The sequence below is a fragment of the Myodes glareolus genome, chromosome 10, assembly GCF_982192425.1.
Source record: "Myodes glareolus chromosome 10, mMyoGla1.1, whole genome shotgun sequence".
Taxonomy (NCBI): domain Eukaryota; kingdom Metazoa; phylum Chordata; class Mammalia; order Rodentia; family Cricetidae; genus Myodes; species Myodes glareolus.
In genome coordinates, this window is record NC_142035.1 from 72,610,730 (window position 1) to 72,630,047 (window position 19,318).

At 40.7% G+C, this 19,318-nt stretch overlaps 1 protein-coding gene across 1 annotated transcript in view; it reads right to left on the reverse strand.

The window, feature by feature from the left end:
• Positions 1-19,318, reverse strand: part of Dcdc1 (doublecortin domain containing 1) — a 71,900-nt gene that overhangs the window by 26,822 nt on the left and 25,760 nt on the right. The window contains 6 exon segments of the mRNA XM_085696728.2: positions 3,868-4,050; positions 6,654-6,821; positions 9,037-9,130; positions 14,354-14,554; positions 16,124-16,145; positions 16,148-16,260. Of these exon segments, the coding sequence (XP_085552854.2) occupies positions 3,868-4,050; positions 6,654-6,821; positions 9,037-9,130; positions 14,354-14,554; positions 16,124-16,145; positions 16,148-16,260 (781 nt within the window).

Here is a 19,318-nt window from a genome sequence, read left to right on the forward strand (position 1 = left end):
GACCTATATTTTTATAGTGTCTTCTTTATGTACTCTTGATACCTGGTGTGGAGGAGGAAGAGAATTGGGCCAAAATTCCTCAGTTCTCTTTCTAGTCCTCTCACTGGCTTTTGAGAAGTTGGTCTGTCTTTCTGACTTTCTTTTGTTTTCTTTAAATGTTGCTGTATGTTTGTTTGGGTTGCAGAAGAAAGGAAGCCAGGACCAAAGAGACCCTGGGATGGAAGTATGGGGATATGAACACTACAGATACTTTCTTAATGAACAACTCTAGAAGGAGGCCATCCATTGGTGGAAGACGAAAGAGGAGGGTAGGACATCCCTTAGAAAGCTTTCCCCAGCATCCTGACTAGGAGCCTGCCCAGATGCACAGGCACTGGCTGAGCTACTGTGGCATAGAGGAGTTCTTCCCAGTTACCTCTGCAAAACCAAATACCCTCAGGCTTCCTGATGACTGCTTCCTTTCTCCTTCCAGGTTACTACTTAGGGTGAATTCACTGCAACCTGTCACTGTCCACCTTTAGTATAAAACTGGGTTTGGGAGATAGAGGAGTGAGGACTGGAGTCAGGCAGGTGACACCTGAGGGGCACACCAGCCTGGCAGGCTGCCACATTTTAGGATTACCTCCTTTTTATTCTGTTGTTTAAATCCACCCCTCCCTAACCCCATCCCCATTTCTTTTACACTGTGATGTAGGAGTCCCCTCTGTGTGCTATGATTACCATTAATGAATAAAGAAACTGCTTTGGACCTATAGCAAGGCAGAACTTAGGCAGCAGGTTTGGTAGCAGCATTTTCTTGGGTGGGCTCTGTTTGCTAGAAGCAAGCAGAAGCATGGCTTCTTTTTTTTAAAAAAGAGAGATCTTACTGATTCAGTGGTAGTAGCCACTTGCACTTTCAAAACAGCAGTTTCCTGGCTGTGGGCCATGCTGCTAGCATGAACTCTGACTCTTTTGGGAAACTGAACATTTGAATTGGGTTTGTGAGCAACATGCTACAGCTTGCTTGGTGACAACATGGACCAGCTATGTACCTAGAGATGGGGCATTGTGCATGACTACTCAGGTGGGGCAAGCAGATAGTAACATATAAACCCTTGTAATGGTACAGCTTAAAGTTTTAAAAGCACTTAGCATTTTAAGAAGTGCTCCTTAAGCATGGGGACTTTGGGAGAGGGTTGAGGGGGAAGGGAGAGGTAGGAAGGGAAGCTGAGAAAAATGTAGAGCTCAATAGAAATAAAAATAAAGATAAAAGAAAGGTAACTCCATGTAACAGACCATAGATTAATAGAAATGGTTTAGTTTAAGCTGTAAGAGCTAAATTAGTAATAACCCTGAGCTATTGACAAGCAGCTAAAATTTTAAAAAGTGCTCCTTAACAATAAAGAATTACAGATACACAGTAAAACAGATTCAGACTGACAATGTTAGATAAATGGGCATAGGCTTAGAGGAGAGTAGACAAACAGTATAGATAGTTGAAAAAGAAGTAAATGGTTTTTAACAAAAGGATAAAGTCTTTAAAGGACAGAGTACAGACAGTCATAGATTAAAGTAGTAAAGATAATAAAATAAATATTAAAAAGGAATAGAGTAAAAACAAGCCGTGTAAAGATGAAATTCACAGAGAGTCTGGATTATGTATATTATTGTGTTATCTTTGAATTTTTTGACTATGAATGAGCTAAGTGCAGAGAGACATTTCATTAAATGGGCTGTTAAGCTAAACCAGCATGTATTATAAAGGTATCATGACTTCCAAATTTGGATCTAAATATATGTTGCTTTGAAAAAGAGGTTCTTCTCTTGTTTCCACAGAGGATGAGAACCTATGGAGACTGGTGTGGTTTGATGGAACAGAATCCCCCAAAGGTCTCCATGAACACTCCCAAAAATTGCTACATCCAACAATCAGCAGAAAGCAGTATGGAGAAAACTACACCCATATTCCCAAATCTTATCTATAAATGTTTCTTTTACATTTAAAGGGGGATATGCTATAGAGATTTGCATTGGTTTATTGATATAAATTTAAGGTCTATTTTGTTTATATATATATTTCTGCTCCTGGTTAAGGTATTGTGATTGGGTGGGTATCTCATTTAAAAATGTAATGTATAAAGAAATACAGGTAAATAGAGAATCATTTATAATAGTCAAGCTTGTAGTCATGCTAGTTAGATTTTCTAGATGTACAGAGTATTTCAGATTCTTCTATCCAGGGATTCTTCAAATCTTTTAAAGACTACAGAATATGGCATTTAAAGTGTTTCAAGAATTTAAGACTTTTCATGACAGTGACACACATGTGCTCCTGAAAGCACCAAATTACTTCAAGAGAAAGATGGACATTGAAGAGCCTCCTTATGGAGTTGGTTAGCCATTTGGGCAAGAAACTGCTTTTGCCTAGACTTCTTAACTGGACATGCAGGACCTACATAGAAATGACTGCTGAACTTGCCTAAAGGTGAGAATATTCTTCAGGGTTCCTGCTTCATGAAAGAGTTTGCTAGACATTCTGCAGGAAACAGCAAAAAGTGACTGACAAACTGCCAATATAGGCAGAACTGTCTTTGAAATTTCCTGCTTCCTGAAAAAGTCTGATGGATACTATGGGCCTGTAGGCTGAAGATGGATGCACCAACAATACAGAAGAACTTTTTGGGTGACTGTCCAGGTAGCAAGATGTCTCTATCAATTCTAGAGTTTCAGAAATTGCTTACAATGCACTTCCTGTTCACTTAGGTAATGTTATATCCTTCTGGAGTCTTTGGTGGAGTTGAAGAATTTATACTTATAGTTTTCCTTAGTTATGATAAAAGATAAAGTAGATATAAATATTGTAACAGTAATTCTTGTTTGATACTTGCTTGTTATATGTAACTTTACTATATTAAAGTTAAAAATCTTCCTTTTTATTTAAACAGAAAAGGGGAGGTGATGTGGGAATCACCCCTATGTGCTGTGATTACCATTAATGAACAAAGAAACTGTTTTGGACCTATAGCAAGTCAGAACTTAGGTAGGCAGGGAAAGCTAGACCAAATGCTAGGAGAAAAAAGGGCAGAGTCAGAGAGAAGCCATGGAGTCACCACCAGAGTCAAGCTGGAAACTTTAGCTGGTAAGCCACAGTCACGTGGTGATGCATAGATTAATAGAAATGGGTTAAAATAATATGTAAGAGTTAGCCAATAAGAAGCTAGAGCTAATGGGCCAAGCAGTAATTTAATTAATACAGTTTCTGTGTGATTATTTCAGGTCTAAGCTAGCCAGGCGGCTGGGAACCAATAAGCAGCCTCCTTCAACAACACTGCTCAAGTTGAAGGGAGGATTTTTCCTTTCTAAAATGGTGTCATTTTAAATTAAGGTCACAGAATGTGGCAGAGTTATTCCCTCACCGTCACCCCTAGGGCTTCTAAATGGTATTAGGCATGGATGCATGAATTCTGCCACCTAACCTGAACTGCTACTAACAGCAATGTGTCAAATCCTCCCTGAAATGCACCATGCTCATAAAAAAAGAGCTTCCCCTATCGACATAGGGCAAATGCTGCTGTGCCAAGCAAAGACTCAAAGTCACCTCCCGACCTAAAAGCTACACAAAGAGAAAGGAACGGTGTGTGCAGCCTGCAGCAGCAAAAGTACCCGATTCACTCCAAAGGCTGGACAGAACTATTAGAAGACAATGCAATTTAAATTGCAATTAAAATAAAGGAATCAATGTTGGCAGGATGGGAAGGTGCCTCTGAGGAAGATGAAGTGGACGCGTGGAGGTGAACCTAGATGTGAGGCCAAGCTAAATGCACCCAAATTTCCAAATAGTTATAGCGTGGGCAGTAGCAGAGCTCAGCTGGCTAAGTGGGGAAGTACCTTGGCAATGTTGATGACCTTGAATGGCCTTCGTGGCAAGGACTTCTGCTCTGAGCCAGAAACACAGAAGAATGGAGCGCCCGGAAGCAGCTGTTTCAACCCCTTCTCTGCTCGCATGGACTGTCCGCAGGCCTGGCAGAGCATCATTTTTTTCTTTCCATTGGGTGAGAGGTAACAGTATCCCTAAAACATCGGAAAAGATGCTTCCATGTGGGGCTCCTAAACCATACGGGCATTTTTGCAGAATTCTTCACAGCATGAGGAAAACACATTTGGCATCATCAAATGCTAAATTTTAAACCACAACCCAAATGCATTATTATGCTTCTTAATAATTAAGTTTTTTAAAAGTATTTATTTATTTGGTGTGTGTATGCTGGGAGCAGGGCACATATGGGTGGAGGTCAGAGGACACCTTGCAGGAATTGGTTCTCTCTTTCCATCATGTGGGTTGCACGGACTGAATTTGGATCTTCAGGTTTCTAAGCAAATGCTTTATCTGCTGAGCTAGCTTACCAGCCCGAGTAATTAAAAAATTTAAAATTATTCCTTAACTCTGCGATGACTATTCAATACTGGGAACCCTAACTTTTATACCAAATCAAGATCTCTTTGAAGAATGTCCAGTGCCTCTTCGGGAACAGAAAAACTACAATATAACATCTTGTATATAAGGGACATCTTGTTGTGCACAGAAACTAATCAATCCTGGAGTTAAGGAATAAAATTAAAAAATGCAAGGGCAAAAATAAAAATGTCCCAACTGACTCAAAGAAGGGCAATTTGAGACTAGAAAGAATGAGAATTCAAAAAGTTTCACTGGATTTGTGAAGCTGCAGGGTGATTGGTAAAGAAATTTCCCCAGACTATCTTGATACAAAATATATACCTTTAATAAACAGAAGTAAGACTTACAACAGCTTACACCAGAATTCAACCCATCCGTCCGGACACAGGAGCCAGGCGAAAAGAGAGCTAGCAGAGCGCGTTTGCAAGGTTTATAGGCAGGCTTTTGCCTGAGGGCGGCACGCCCCGAAAACAGAATATGATTGGCTGAACTCCCCTATCAGATTTGAGTATATAAGCTCCCAGGAGTTCATAACAAGGCTATTAATACAAGTAAAGAACGAAGGGGGAATGGGACCTCACTTGACATCATGCAAAAATAATCGTGGTTGGTAGGCATTGACTTGAAAACGTGGTTGTTAGTGTAGAAAATAATTTCTAAAGGTGGCTACAGTAAAACCATTCCAATGCTGTTTACATGTCCTTCCGACTGGTGACATTACCGACATTACCGCTCCTGGTACGGTGCTTTTCTCCTTCGCTCCTCTGTGTCTGTGAGCAAGCTATGTCCTTGACATTGGCCTAATGACTGCCGATGTAAGAGGCAAGCAGGTGCCTGAAAGCAGCTTGCACAGTAGCGCCTGGGTCTATAGCTACAGTTGGAGCCCTGAGGTTACACGGAACTCACTGGACCAAGCTTCTTGGAAGTGGAACGGTTGGAGAGTCAATGCATGTGGGAGACTCCATCTTGGACTATCCAATCCTCATACACTAAAAATCCACAAGATGATGACAGCCACTTTTGCAGCCCTTGTCAAGACCAGCAGAGTTACCCGGCAGAGCTCAACCCAAATTGTCACCTCACAAGGAATATACATTTTTTTCAATTAATGTACTATTAAGTGGATGTGCAAGAAAGAATCACTCATTTACCTGCCTTTCCTTTCAAACTGTATTTATGACTACTGAAATATTATAATGAGGTAACATTCTTGTTAAATTTTTAGCTAATTGATGTGGAAATAAAATTGACTGATTTGAAGCAAAATGATAACACTAGATGACTAGACATTGAGGAATTTCCAGACATGGGAATGAGAAGAAATTCCTTCAAACCATCATTAAAAACAGAAGTTAGGTATAGGCTTCAGAGACCTGAGTATCTGATACACACATGGGAATCTGTGAAGGCTCTGCAGAAATGGTAAGCATAGGTTTAACGACAACTTTAGTGTGCATCCTATTTACAGGGATCGTGGAGAAACAGAACCAAGCCAAATGGCATCACAAGACAGCAAATCCCAAGGCAGAGCATGTTGCCTGCCTATGGATCATGCTGTGAACATGATCCCACCTGAGGGCCTTTTCTCAGACTTGACTCAAACTACCAACGACAAAAATGAATTTTTAGGACAACCTAGAAAATTTGGTAAAAAATAGATTTTTATACTGCCCAAATGTCACTGTTTATTTTAGTAATTCTGACAATGGCATGATGATTTATGTCAAAAATGATCAAAATTATTAAACTGCATGCTTAATATAGACGTAAAATAATATATCTGGGATTAGCAAAAGTGTGCAAATCTTAATGAATGTGATGCGTAAATCAAGAATCACTGTACTACTGTCTGCTTTAGAATATGTATGAAATTTTCCACAGTAAAACAAGTAGTTTTAGATAGAGGGTGTAATTTATTCTACTTTCATAATTCTCTTTCATTCTTTCCTATTAAAAATCCCAGAGTCTAAGTGATCTCATCAAAAATCAGTATTCATGCCAGGCATGGCGGTGCACACCTGCAATCCCACCCTTGGAGGCTGAGAGAGGAGGGTTGCCAGTCAGAAGCCAGCTTGGGCTCTGTAGCAAGACCTTGTCTGAAGCAAGCAAATTAGTGTTCAGCCTTATGAACTTCAGCTTTCCCACGGGGGGAAAAAACCTCCTGCTTTATTAAATGACCCTATTTTTCTTCCATCTTTGGGAAGAGGGAAGTACTTACGGGTTGATCAATGTTTTCTTTAGTGACAGATGACGTACAAAGGCCGGAGGAATTGGCTGCTGTGATTTTCCGATCCAGGGCAGTGCTGTGAAAGGCTATGAATGTTCTCGTATTTGCCACGTAATGCCACTTTTGATTGGCAGCCCCATTGCTGTGTGGCTTGTATTTCTAAAAAATGAGAGAGTGACAAAATATGGACTCAGAGAGACAGGCGAGTTTTTAAGATGGAGCAGCAGGCGTTCTTTACTGGATAAATCTAGAAATACAGACAATTACTCATAACTTACTGTAAATGATAGTTACTGTCGATATTTAGGAATTATACACAAAACTACATAACATTAAACATACTTGATTCACAAAAGCAAAACCCAAAAAACAAACAAATTAAAATTTTGTAATTCCACTATTTTTGATTCTTAACACTATTTTGTGATTTTTTTCTGACATTTTAAAAGGACATTAATTATTTTTTAGAAAAATTATGCTTAGGAAATTAGGGAAATTACTAAATAATTGTACCTGCAGCACATTTTTAAAAACATTCTCTGTAATAAATAAATTGGCAGAATTTATAATAAATAAATGTGCATGTGTTTTATCTGTGTGTGTGTGCGCACGCGTGTATGTTTCTGTATGTGTATGTGTGTGCGTGTGTGTAAATTCATGAAAATATTTTAGGAAAAGTTTTTAGAATTATTATTGATTAGATCATTTAAAAGATTACGATACTGACCAAAAAAAGCATTTTTAAGAAACATTATTTGACTTTTTGCTTTCCCAACTGTTTGTGAATTTACCTATTGTTTTTATGTTCTTGCCCAACATGCACACACAATATCTCCCTAAACACCAACTCACTAAATGAAAAACACAATTTGTCGACATCTCGATATGTGTTTGACTGATATTCAAAGAAGTGAGTTTTTAAAAACCCAGCTTTTAAAATTCAGCTAAAAATGCAATAGAAACAAGATATGTGTTTTAATTCTATTGTTTGCATTGCTATAGAATGTGATTTTGTTATTTAATTATAGCATCCTATGAGTTATCTCAAGTGGAAGTAAATAGACATAAGCCGGCAGGTTAGCACCAGAAAAGCATATCATGATGCCTCAAGGAACTTTATAATTTATGATAACTACTGCGCCTGCCAAGATACAAGCAGCATTAAAGTTCTTAGCACTAATTAAGTGGGTCAGACAATGGAGGTCCCTCCGAGATCTGGAAAACCAAAGGCTAAATTCTCAAGCAACACAAAAAGATCTAGTGGCATTAACCGGAAGTGACTTGTTTCTACTTATAGAAACTTATATGTTTTTTCATGTACATCTTATTTAATACATAAAAATTGAATCACTGGTAATGGGAAGATAACTTGGAAGTTAGTCCAAATTACCTTATGATTAAGTTTATTCCTTATAAAATAAGACACATTGGGGGTGGCATTCATATCTCCAACTGTTATGAAAATGAGTAGGGAACGGAATGTGCAGCCGTGTGAGCCTTCACCTAGCTGTGGCCCATGTTGAAGAGGCACCTGATAGGAAACATGAAACGCTATGTGTGTTGTGTCTTCAGTACAAATGTCTAGTTCTTATTTATCACAAGGACAGAAACCTTAATTAAGCGAACTTCAGAATCTATCCAGATTGCTGTGTCCTGATTTGGGATTCCAAACTGCAAAACAAGTTTCCTCATTAAAAACACAGAATAAAGCAAATGTTATGTGGAGATGATTATGCCGTTTGATGGGAACCAGGGTGCAGCAAGGCGGATGCAGAGCTGGGACACTCCTAAGCTGTTCCTTGGCCTATCAGGGAGCATCACACGTCCATTTGTAAGTGTTTGGTTCTAAGGAAGGGCAACAGAAAAGAGCTTCAGGGTCTCTGCCCCAAACTCAAATGAAGCCTGCGTTAGAGGTACTGCAAGTGAGTTTCTTAGCAGAATTACCACTGTGGGCTCATGACCTCCCAAAAGAAGAATAAGGTCTTTTCCTCCAGTATCTATGCCATGGGGCCTTGCCTGTGCTCCCCATCAATAAATTTAGGTACACCAAGGAGCCATCACTCCCTGAGGTTGCAAGCTTTTGGAAATCTGTAGGGACAGTTTCTCCTGCTTGCCAGTGTGTGACTGTAATAACTGTCCCCACTTTTGACTACCAGCAAGCCTATATTCACCATTGGCCAGAATGAAACCAACTGAGGTATCTCAACATACTCAATTTGAAGTCCACGCAGGGTATTACAAAAGAATATTTTAACAGTGACATTCAAGACAACATTTTATGACAGCTATCCCTTTGCTCTGTAACAAAGGGCATGGAGTATCCCTGTAGCTTCCTGAAAGGGCATGGCTTCTTGTTGGCCTGTGTGTATCTTACCTGAATGATAACTGGATAGCCATGGGCTTCATTCTGAGCCTTGGTCATAGACACTGCCAGCACAAGGTCAGGGTTACTCACCAGGTGGAAGGTCCTTAAGAAGACAGAATTAGTCCCACTAAGTAACAGATTGTGGTTAATTTAATTTAATATTTAATGTAATGGAATTTCTATACATTTCTGCTATGTAGAAACCCAGGTTTCTTTAGGTCTCACCAGCTTATCAGAACAAATAATATAATATTATTTATGATAGTCTGATATAGATATTATCTCTATAATAATTTATGTAGAATGTATAAACAATAGTTTGTGTTTATCATGGTTTAATAATTCCTCATAATCTATGTACCCTATGTAACTTATGGTACGCTTTCTGTCTCTAGATTCTACCCACCCTGATACATCTTTATCGCCCATGCTGCTATTACTGAGAAGCATTGAAGATGAGGAAATGGAGTTTATAGTTTTACTGCCTGTGATGGAACCCTGGGTCCATCTCTTAGTACTGTATGACATTCACAAACTCCATGTTTCAATGTATCCATCTGTACACTGGAGTAATGTGCACCCTGTGGGAGTTGAGTGAGTCAATGCATATAAAAGTAAATACCATAAGGGAAATCATTAGTTGTAATTGTGCATTGCTGTGGCTTTTTAAAGTATTTTCCTGGGGCTGGGTTGATGGTTCAGCAGTCGAGAGCACGTACTTCTCTTACCGAGGACTCAAGTTCGGTTCCCAGCCCCCACACTGACGCACGACCACCTGTAACTCCAGTTGTGGGAGCTTGGGTGCCTTCTCTGACCTTCACTGGCACCTGCACTTATGTGCTCATTCCTACACGCAGAGACACACATAATGAATAAAATAAATATTAATATATATTTTTCTATTATTAAATTCTCATGTTTCCAAAGGAGAGTTTCGAAAACCCAAGATATATGTTGAGCATTTTAAAGATTTTATTGGTGTGTGTACTTGTATATGTTCATGTGTGTGTGTGCAAGCCTGTGGTGTCTAGAAGAGGGAGCTAATCACCATGGAGCTAGGGCTGTAAGCCATCCGATGTCTGTGCTAGGAACCAAACCCCAGTCCTCTGGGTTCTTAACTGCTAAGTCCTCTCTTTAGCCCCTATGCTAAGCTGTTTTTTAAGATGTATTTGTTTGTTTTCATGTGTATTTTGCCCACATGTTTGTCTGTATGCCATTTGCATGCCTGGGGCAGATGGAGGTCAGCAAAGGGTGCTGTATCCTCTGAAAGTGAAGGTATCGATGATTGTAAAGCACTGTGTGTGCTGGGGACAGAACCAGCGTCCTCTGTGAGAGCAACCAGGGCTCTCAACCGTGGGACCATTTCTCTGCCCCTCGGTTGAAATTTGAAAGAGATCTTGGAGCTAGTACAAATCCTGAGAAATTAATTTAAAATTACTTAGTGAAAATTATCGTGTCATTTTTCTTATATCACTTTGAAAAACTAAAACGAATATTCAAACAAAAAATTATTTCCCTGGATTTCATCTCTGTTTTTCTGAACATGGTTACATTAGAGACCAGTGGTGTCATTTCTGTCATTGAAAATATAAGTAACCTACCTTGAATATAAAATGTAATGGTGAGAATAAAAGGACAGAGAGAAAATAAGAATATTGTATGTATATATATACATATATAATATAGAATATATTTTTTCTAAAGTCTTAAAAACGTTCAGAAAGCTTATTCAATTTTCTGAGAATAAAAACGACACACCCTCATTGTAAAGAATCACAACGTTCTGGAAAATAGAAAACTTAAAATCCATCATAAGGGTGAAAGATGGTCATCTAATCTTACAATCTGTTTTCTCCTCCATAGTTAGTTAACGGGGTGCCACTGAATTTCCAAAATGGATATTTAATTTTTTGAAATGCCTCCTCAGCATTTGTCAGGGCTTTGTCCTACAAGACCTCACCTCTGTGGGCTCAGCTGTTTTCATACATGTGTATTTCTTACATGTGTCTTGGCACTCAATAATATCCAAATGATCAGATGATTGCTGATTTCCTGCAGTGACCCCGAGATGTCAAGATCAGCTACCTTAGCGTTCCACATTTTATTACCCAGAATAGATCCACTTATGACTTAATACTTGAAACTGCATTCATCTTGAGACCATTGGGGCACATTGTTTCCACCTTGCTCTTTTGTATATAGGGACTTCATGTAGAAGTTTCATAAGCATACGCTTCTTATAGAAAGGAAATACTTCTCTGCTATCGGCAAGTACCAATGAATGGTACTGTCAAAATAGGGGAAAACAAAAGCATTATAAAAGCCAGCTATCCCCACCAACTACCTCTCATTGTCCCATGTCTTGACATGGGATAGTCTCAAGATGGTCAAGCTGTAGAGTTTCAGAAGACTGAGACAGACTTCGGTGTTGCCCACGGCTAGAGCTTTCGGAGCTGCTCGTAGCCCATCAGCTAACAGCTTCAGGCAAATTTCTCTTCCTGTTTTTAACTGCCTTCCCTGCTCCTTTCTCTCCAGCACTGAGAAGAATCAATGACCGAGCTAACCAGGATTCAGAGCTACAGACATCTCTCTCACAGTGGCCATAGAAGCACTTCCAAGCTTGCCCAAGTCAGAGTCACATGGTCATTCCCCTTATGTTCACCTGCACTCAGCCATGCCTGCATCCAGATCTAAGAAAAATTCTGGGTTTTTAAATGGGGGTTCTCTGTGTGTAAACGTGTGTGTGTCTATAATTGTTTTGTGTGCTTTTACTTTGGCCCATTTTCTCTTGGTCGTTTGTTTGTTTTATCCTATTCTAGTTTGTTTTTTTTTTTATCTTGTTTGTTTTCTAAAGGGAGAGAGGAAGAAAGGATGTGAAGTTGGGTAGGTGAGGTGTTGGGGAAGATCTGGAAGGAGTTGGGGGAGGGAAAACCATATTAAGAATATGTCATATGAAATAGTCTATTTTCAAATTTTAAAAAAAGGCAATCACAGGAATTTTACCACAATGCAGAAAAACAAGTCAGAAAGATTCACTAAATATAGTGCACGCATCTTTGTATTCTAGGAGTCTAGCTCCAGAGGAACAAGAATCTTGATCTTTTTAGTTCTTTGCTGAAGTTCCACCCCTAAAACCATGCCTTCAATGACCCATAGCCTTCATCTGTGGTGCTCAGGATGCAGGATGGTATTTCAGTTTTCCTAACTTTGTTTACAGTTGCTTTGTATTCTAATATGTGGTCAGTTTTAAAGGAGGTCCATGGGTTGCTGAGAAGAAACTGTTTTCTTTAGTGTTTGGTGGAATACTCTGTAGATGTCTGTTAGGCCCATTTGATTTATGATAATTTCGAACTCCAGGGTTTCTTTATTTAGTTTTTGTCTGGATGGCCCGTCTGCTGGTGAGAGTGATGAACTGAAATCACTCACCAACACTGTGTCACGGTCAGTGGGAATTTTAGATGGAATAGCATTTCTTTTATGAAACTGGGTGCCTCACATCTGAGTTTGTAAATGTTAAGGGCTGTAACATTGTGGTAGATTTTCCCTCTAATGAACACGTAGTGTCAAATGAATGAGTGAATTGTGGTCCGTATAACTAGCCATTTGCAGGAATAAAAGTCTATTCTCCTAGCTCCTCATCACAGACAGCATAGCCTTGGTGCATGGGGTGAAGAAAGAGGCCTAGCAGCTCCATCCATCAGATCACTCTCCAGCTCCCTTAACTCACAACCTTGTTGTCTGTTGTACTCACCCTGGAAATAACAGAGTAGAGCTAACTCCTTTCCTGCCATGCCAGGATTGCTGATGCTGCCTCCCAAAGCTTATTCCGTCTCCCTCAAAGCACAGAGCCCAAACCATGGGCAGTCTGCTCCAAGAATACAATGAAAGTCACAGCTCCTTCCTATTAAGAAATATGTTGCACAATATAAAAAAATATATCCTGTACATTATGCAAAAGGCTGAGGGGTTCACTAGAGCTCCATGATAGGTCGTGGTGGAATTTTAGGTAGAGTAGTCCAAAAACTAGGAAGTTATATTTTCTTGTTAAATTAATGTTCAGACATACACATAACAAAGAGAAATGTGTGATAAAACATGAACCGAAACACTGCCAACATTTTATCTTGTTCCATCTATATCTCAGCTTTTGATACTTTTCTATTTACTAGAATTTATGATTTATTTATTATTGGTTCTGTGTTTACACAATAAATGCATGTCTACTATATGCATGCACATGTACGTTCAAGTGTCCACGGAGGTCAGAAGAGGATGTTGGCTCTTCCAGAGTTTGAAATAAAGACAGTTTGGGGCCCACTCTTCTGTGGGTGCTGGGAACTGAGCTCCGGTCCTCTGCAAGAGCAGCAAGTACTCATAACTGCTGAGCCATCTCTCTAAACCCTTGCTAGAATGCCTAAAACAAAGCTCATTTAACATCTCATATTTTTATCTCTAAATACAATATAAACTTAAGTGTCCAGGGCCCTCTTTTTATCTTAACACAGCCATTGACCAATTATGATATACAACACGATTAATAATATTTTCTTACTATAATCAAGTAGCCAAATTGTCTGATTTCTTCTGATCTTCTCAAGAAAACATTTGATCATTTTGAATATAGAGCCAAGGTCAGACACTGAATTAGGCTAATACATTTGATAAAGCAGGAGTCAATGCTCGCTGTATGACTAGGAATCACTTGTTCTTTTTATGAATGTGAAACTGGGAAGACGCCCATGTGAGGAGAGACAGGGAGAGGGATTGAATAAGCAAAGGTCCCAAAATACTTAAAAATTAGGAATACTTTAGAATTCATATCTGATTTCTTCCTGTCACAAAGAGAAATGAGATGAGTATCTAGTCTTGAGGCAATGGCCAGGTAAAACTAAGAAATAAATGATGTCTTATCTAATCTAACAGTTGTTAAGTTGTGGGTAGCTTACCTAAATTTTTTGTTTATGTCTCTGTCTCTTCTTTGACAAGAATAAAGAATTTTCACCAAGTAAAATAGAAAACCCAGTCCCTCAATTATATTCCTGCTCGCTATGTGGAGAGCAAGGCAGAACTCCGAGGGTCTTATTCGCAGTTGGATGGATATTATGTGTATTGAGTATTTGCACAGACGCCATGTGCACTCAGGGTCTGTGGAAGCCGGAAGAAGGCATCAGATCTTCTGAGAGTGGAGTTACAGATGGCAGTATACCACCATGTAGGGGCTGGGAATTGAACCCAGGTCCTCTGGGAAAAGAACCAGGGCTTGTTACCACTGAGCCATTGCTCCATCCAGTTTGGTGTATAAAACCTCACAATTCAGCGGGTTTACCTGCTTTCTTCCTTATGTGTCCAGCGCTGGTTCCCATCGTCAGATTTCTTCTCCACCAAAATGACCTCTGTGCCTGACCGGGGTTTGGAGCCCTGTACACCCAGGACCAGCTGAGGAGCGGCAAAGCTAATGATTCGCCCATTTCTGTATTCAAATTCCTGATGATGCAGCTTCTGCAATTTACTGTGCTTGGGGAAATGGCTAAGGTTAAGAAAAGCCTGTTAGTGACCTGAAAACGGCCCAGGAAGTGTATGCACTGGAGATGCTAAGTCCTGCTGGTCAGAGCTGCCTGTGGGCTGTATGCTAATTTGCAGTGATAAATAGAACCGAAGGACACCAGTGAGGCCATTGGTGATGTGCTTTTAAGTTGGAGTGGAAGGTGGAACCCTGTGGCTGGAGAGATGGGTCAGCAGTGATGCGTGCCGGCTGCTGCTTTAAAGGGTCTGAGCTTGGTCTGCAGCACCCACATGCAACAGTTAGCTCACAGACACCTCTAACCCCAGCTCCAGGGATCCAACACCCTCTTTTAGCCTCCACCAGCTTGCACTTACATATGGCACACTCACGCGCGCGCGCACACACACACACACACACACACAGAGGGGGGTCAATTCAAAAAAAATGTAAAGTAGAATCCTGAATTCATTTTATAAATGAAATAAATATTTATTTAAGAGAACATTTGAAAAAGTTGCCAGCTAAGAGAAAGGAAGCTCAGATGGAAAGCAGTATAGCTAAGGAAGAAAAGGTGAAATTCAAGCAAAATAAGGAGGCAGAGAAGAGGCATGCAGAATGAGAACAGAGAAATAACTGTGTTCTGTGCAAACTGAAATATTTTTTCTTCTTGCTGCTGGATTCTGGGCTCCAAAATTTCAGCAAAGAACTATCATAACAGAATAAGGAAACGCCAGGAAGTTAATTTAAAGAAATCTCTTATTTGGGCTGGAGAGGTTAAGAGCATTGCCTGCTCTTCCGAAGGTCCTGAATTCAATTCCCAGCAACCACATGGTGGCTCACAACCATCTGTAATGGGGTTTGGTGCCCTCTTCTGGCCTGCAGCATACAGACATACTATTGTATACACAATAAATAAACAAATATTTTTTTTAAAAAATGGTCTTATTTAAGGACCATAACATTAGGCAGATGTGTGACACATCACCAACATCGAAATACACTGACATATTAATCTAAAAGCTCTACTAAGCCTCCACTGTATGCGTGCTCTAATGGTAATGGCTAAATCTGTGGAAATTGGTTAACTCACATTTGCTAGTAGGCACTATAACATCAAGCAAATATCTAAAGATTATGGAAAAATACAATATATGTTATATTCCTAACATTTTACTGGATGACAACCAGAACAACAATGTTTAAAAGGAAAAATTGTATTTTCCTAGCTTCTTAAGGTATTAAGAACATCCTAGTTAAGGGTTTAGTAAGTTACCCACACGCTCATCCAATGAATACAAGCAATCAAATTCTATTCTAAGTTCTCAGGAGTCAAAGGTGGATGGAACTACCGGTTGGTAGAAAGAGTCCATCAGATACCCAAACATCATGTCAGCCTGCACAGAAGGAGCTGAGGGGTAAAGAACGTGCCCTTCCTACTAGTCACAGATGCTGTGATCGGCATCACAGGAGAAGAATGTGCATGCTGACACACACAGTCGCCAAAGTAAAGATGTTAAGAAATGTGCTTGTAGCAGCTCGAGGAGAGCTAAGACCAGACAGAACCTTCCAACAGCAATCCCATGCGAACTTTACCTGTGTTTCTTTGGGGGCTGCCCATTTTCTTTGGAAGGCTGTCACCATCAACAAGGTTGTACGAAGGGTCCTGCCAGGCATACTTGGGCATCCTGCAACAGGCTTCCAGGCGGAGATGGGCTCTCGCATGTGAATCTCTGTCAAGATGCAGGGGCAAAGTCAAGTCTAAGAGTGCTGATGTATATGTTCACAGAGTCTCCAGCTGTAGCCTGACCACAGCCTGCAGGATACTGGCACTTCTGCAGATCATGTTTTCATAGGGGGGCCTAGATTGGGAAACTCACTAGTGCACCTCTATTGGTAGACTCCTAGAAATAAAATCCCCCAACGCCGTAGTCCACAGCATTCATTATTGCTGTTTTAGTTAAGAATGTGGGTCCACGTATTATATTTCAAAGTTCTATCAAAGCCATTCAACAGTAGTTTGAGCAACTCAAGAGTGGACAGGAAATGACAGTCCCCACACTGGTGCTTAAGTGGCTCCTGATTTTGTACAAAGCGGCATAGCTCAGATGACCAGACTGCAGATGTTTACTCTGAAGATGATATTATGGAATCTTCCTCTCAATAGAGGAATCAAAAGTGACTCAAATCAGAGCTGCATGCCTGTTTTCCAACTGAGGAAAACACATGAAAACTTTAGGATATAACAGTGATTTTTAAATCTCAAGACAAAGGGGCAGGAGTAGCAGCCACTGTTCAGATCCGTGGATTCTGAACTCCAGGTTTTTCTTAGAACACATTTGCTTTGAGTAAGATCAGGACACAGCACTATGAAGACTGTTCTGCTGAGGGAGGTATAAACACACAGGCAAAACAGCATGCATATTTCAGTTCTAATATGTGACTTGGTAAATGAAAGTCTTTCTCTGGGATAGGCTGTGGTCGTCAAGGTAGTGGTGATAATTTGGTGTAAGCACCAGCATTATTAAACGACCGAATTCTTCCAGGGCAACTCTGGTGTTAACACATCTGGCTTTGCACTTTTCAGTGCCAGGGCCAGTGCTGCATATGGGTATGAGATTGGAGGGCAACCAAGGCCTCTTTCAGAGCCCAGGCAGCTTCCCTGGTCAGCATATCCCCAGTCGTTGAAAAGACGCCAGTGCCATCTTGTGTTTGAAACAGAAAACTCAGCTCCTCCACCCTCACCACACAAACTGTGTTCTACAGTCTACTGGGAATTTACCAGCCTTTGCTAGTCCCGGCAAACCAAATGCAGTCAAGTCAATTCTAGAAAAGCATTTCTAAAATCTATCTTGTTTAAATAATTAATCAACCAAACCTCTTATTCATAAGATACATATTCCCACTAGTTATTTATTCCTTTCACCAATATTTATCTAACTTCCAGTATATGCCAGATATAGAACTCTTTGTGCTGGGTACAGTAAAGAACAAGGCAAGCAAGGTCTTGGTTCACTATGCTCGCATTGTGTTGGGAAGAGGAAGATAGCAGACAAGGAAATGCGTAGCCACAGCTAGCTTCCCTGTGGAAGAAAACAGGATACTGCAGCAGGGAGTCGCTGTACTGCAATCTGTAATGCTTTAGAAGTGAAGCCAGACCCCTCTCCGAGGCCAGCTCAAAACTGAGGGCCCAGACGAATCCTGCTATTGAGGAAGAACATTCTAGTCAAAAGTAAATAAATAAATACAATTGAAAAAACCAAGAGAGGATTTGATTCATTTGAGGAACAGGAAGATGCTGACATGTCAGAGTGGGTAGTCAGAGACGTGGTTCCAGACAGAGCTCAGGAGTTAGGAAGGCACAGTCTCGGCAACACTGTGAGGAATGAGTAGGTCATCCCCACGTTCTGTGCTCTGGACTTGCTTCCCATCAGCAGGGATGTAGACCTAGTGCCCAGGCTCTTTCCCACACTGCTCCTTCCAGGCTTTCGCACACATCTCTCCACAGAACCCAGCAATAAAAAAAGCCTGCCTTTCAGCCCTGAAAACATACATACAAATAACATATGGACTGAGTGGGTTATATTTAGGAATATATATGTACATGCATACATGCATGTGAGAGAGAAAAAAGAGGTCATGAGTTTGAAAGAGAGCGAGGAAGGGCAAATGGGGGGTGTGAATGGAGGGAAGGGGAGGGAGCAATGTTGGAATCAAATACTAATCTCAAAAAGAGAAGAAAAGGTCCCTTTTAGATTTATGTTCGCAGATCTTGCTTGATGGATACCCTTTCTTAAATCACCTCAGTTCTCACAGCTAGATCCTCCAGAGACACAGAACGGGGGAGTCCAGAGAAATCACACAGGGACTCCAAAGATGTCTGACCGGTCAGGGAGGAAGGAACATGACAGAGGGTCATGAAGGTTATGTATCAAGGAAGCCCAATGGGGGCATTTGGGGAGAAGGTGACTGCGGCAGTGGGGGGGGGGGTAACTCATGATGGGATGGGTGTATGATAACACTGTAGCCAAACCCATGACTTTTCATGCCAACTCAAAATTAGATAACTAAAAACACAATTAAATAGATACAGAAGACATTGTCATTGGATGCAGCTCAAAGAACTAGTGAAAGTTATGTTCAAAGAGGGACAGCCAGGTCCATTGATAAGTGAGGACTGAAGGCCTGCCAGCTAGAAGTGGAGTTCACCACATGGAAGCATGAGTTCAAGGGGCAGAGATTTCTGAGAGTTAGTCATCTGTCTTAGTCAGGGTTCTCTTGCTGCGAAGCAACACCATGACCAAAAAGCACGTTGGGGAGGAAAGGGTTTATTTTGCTTATACTTCAGCATTCCTATTCGCCTCTGAAGGAAGTCAGGACAGGAACTCAAACAGGGCAGGAACATGGAGGCAGGAGCTGATGCGGAGGCCATGGAGGATGCTGCTTACTGACTTGCTTCTCATGGCTGCTCAGTCTGCGTTTTTACAGAACCCAGGACCAGCATCCCTGGGATGGCAATACCCAGCATGGACTGGGTCCTCCCCCAATGATCCCTAAATGAGAAAATGCCTTACAGATGGATCTCATTGAGGCATTTCCTCAGCTGAGGCTCCTTTCTCTCTGATGACCCTAGCTTGTGTCAAGTTGACATACAAAACCAGTCAGTAGAGTCATCAAAGCAGAACGAGCTGCCTTGTGAGCCAGTGGCACCCTGGACTCAGGGAATCTTTGAGACCCCGGGTCACAAAACCTGCCTGGGGTGTCTTTAAAAAGAATCATGGCATCGTAGCT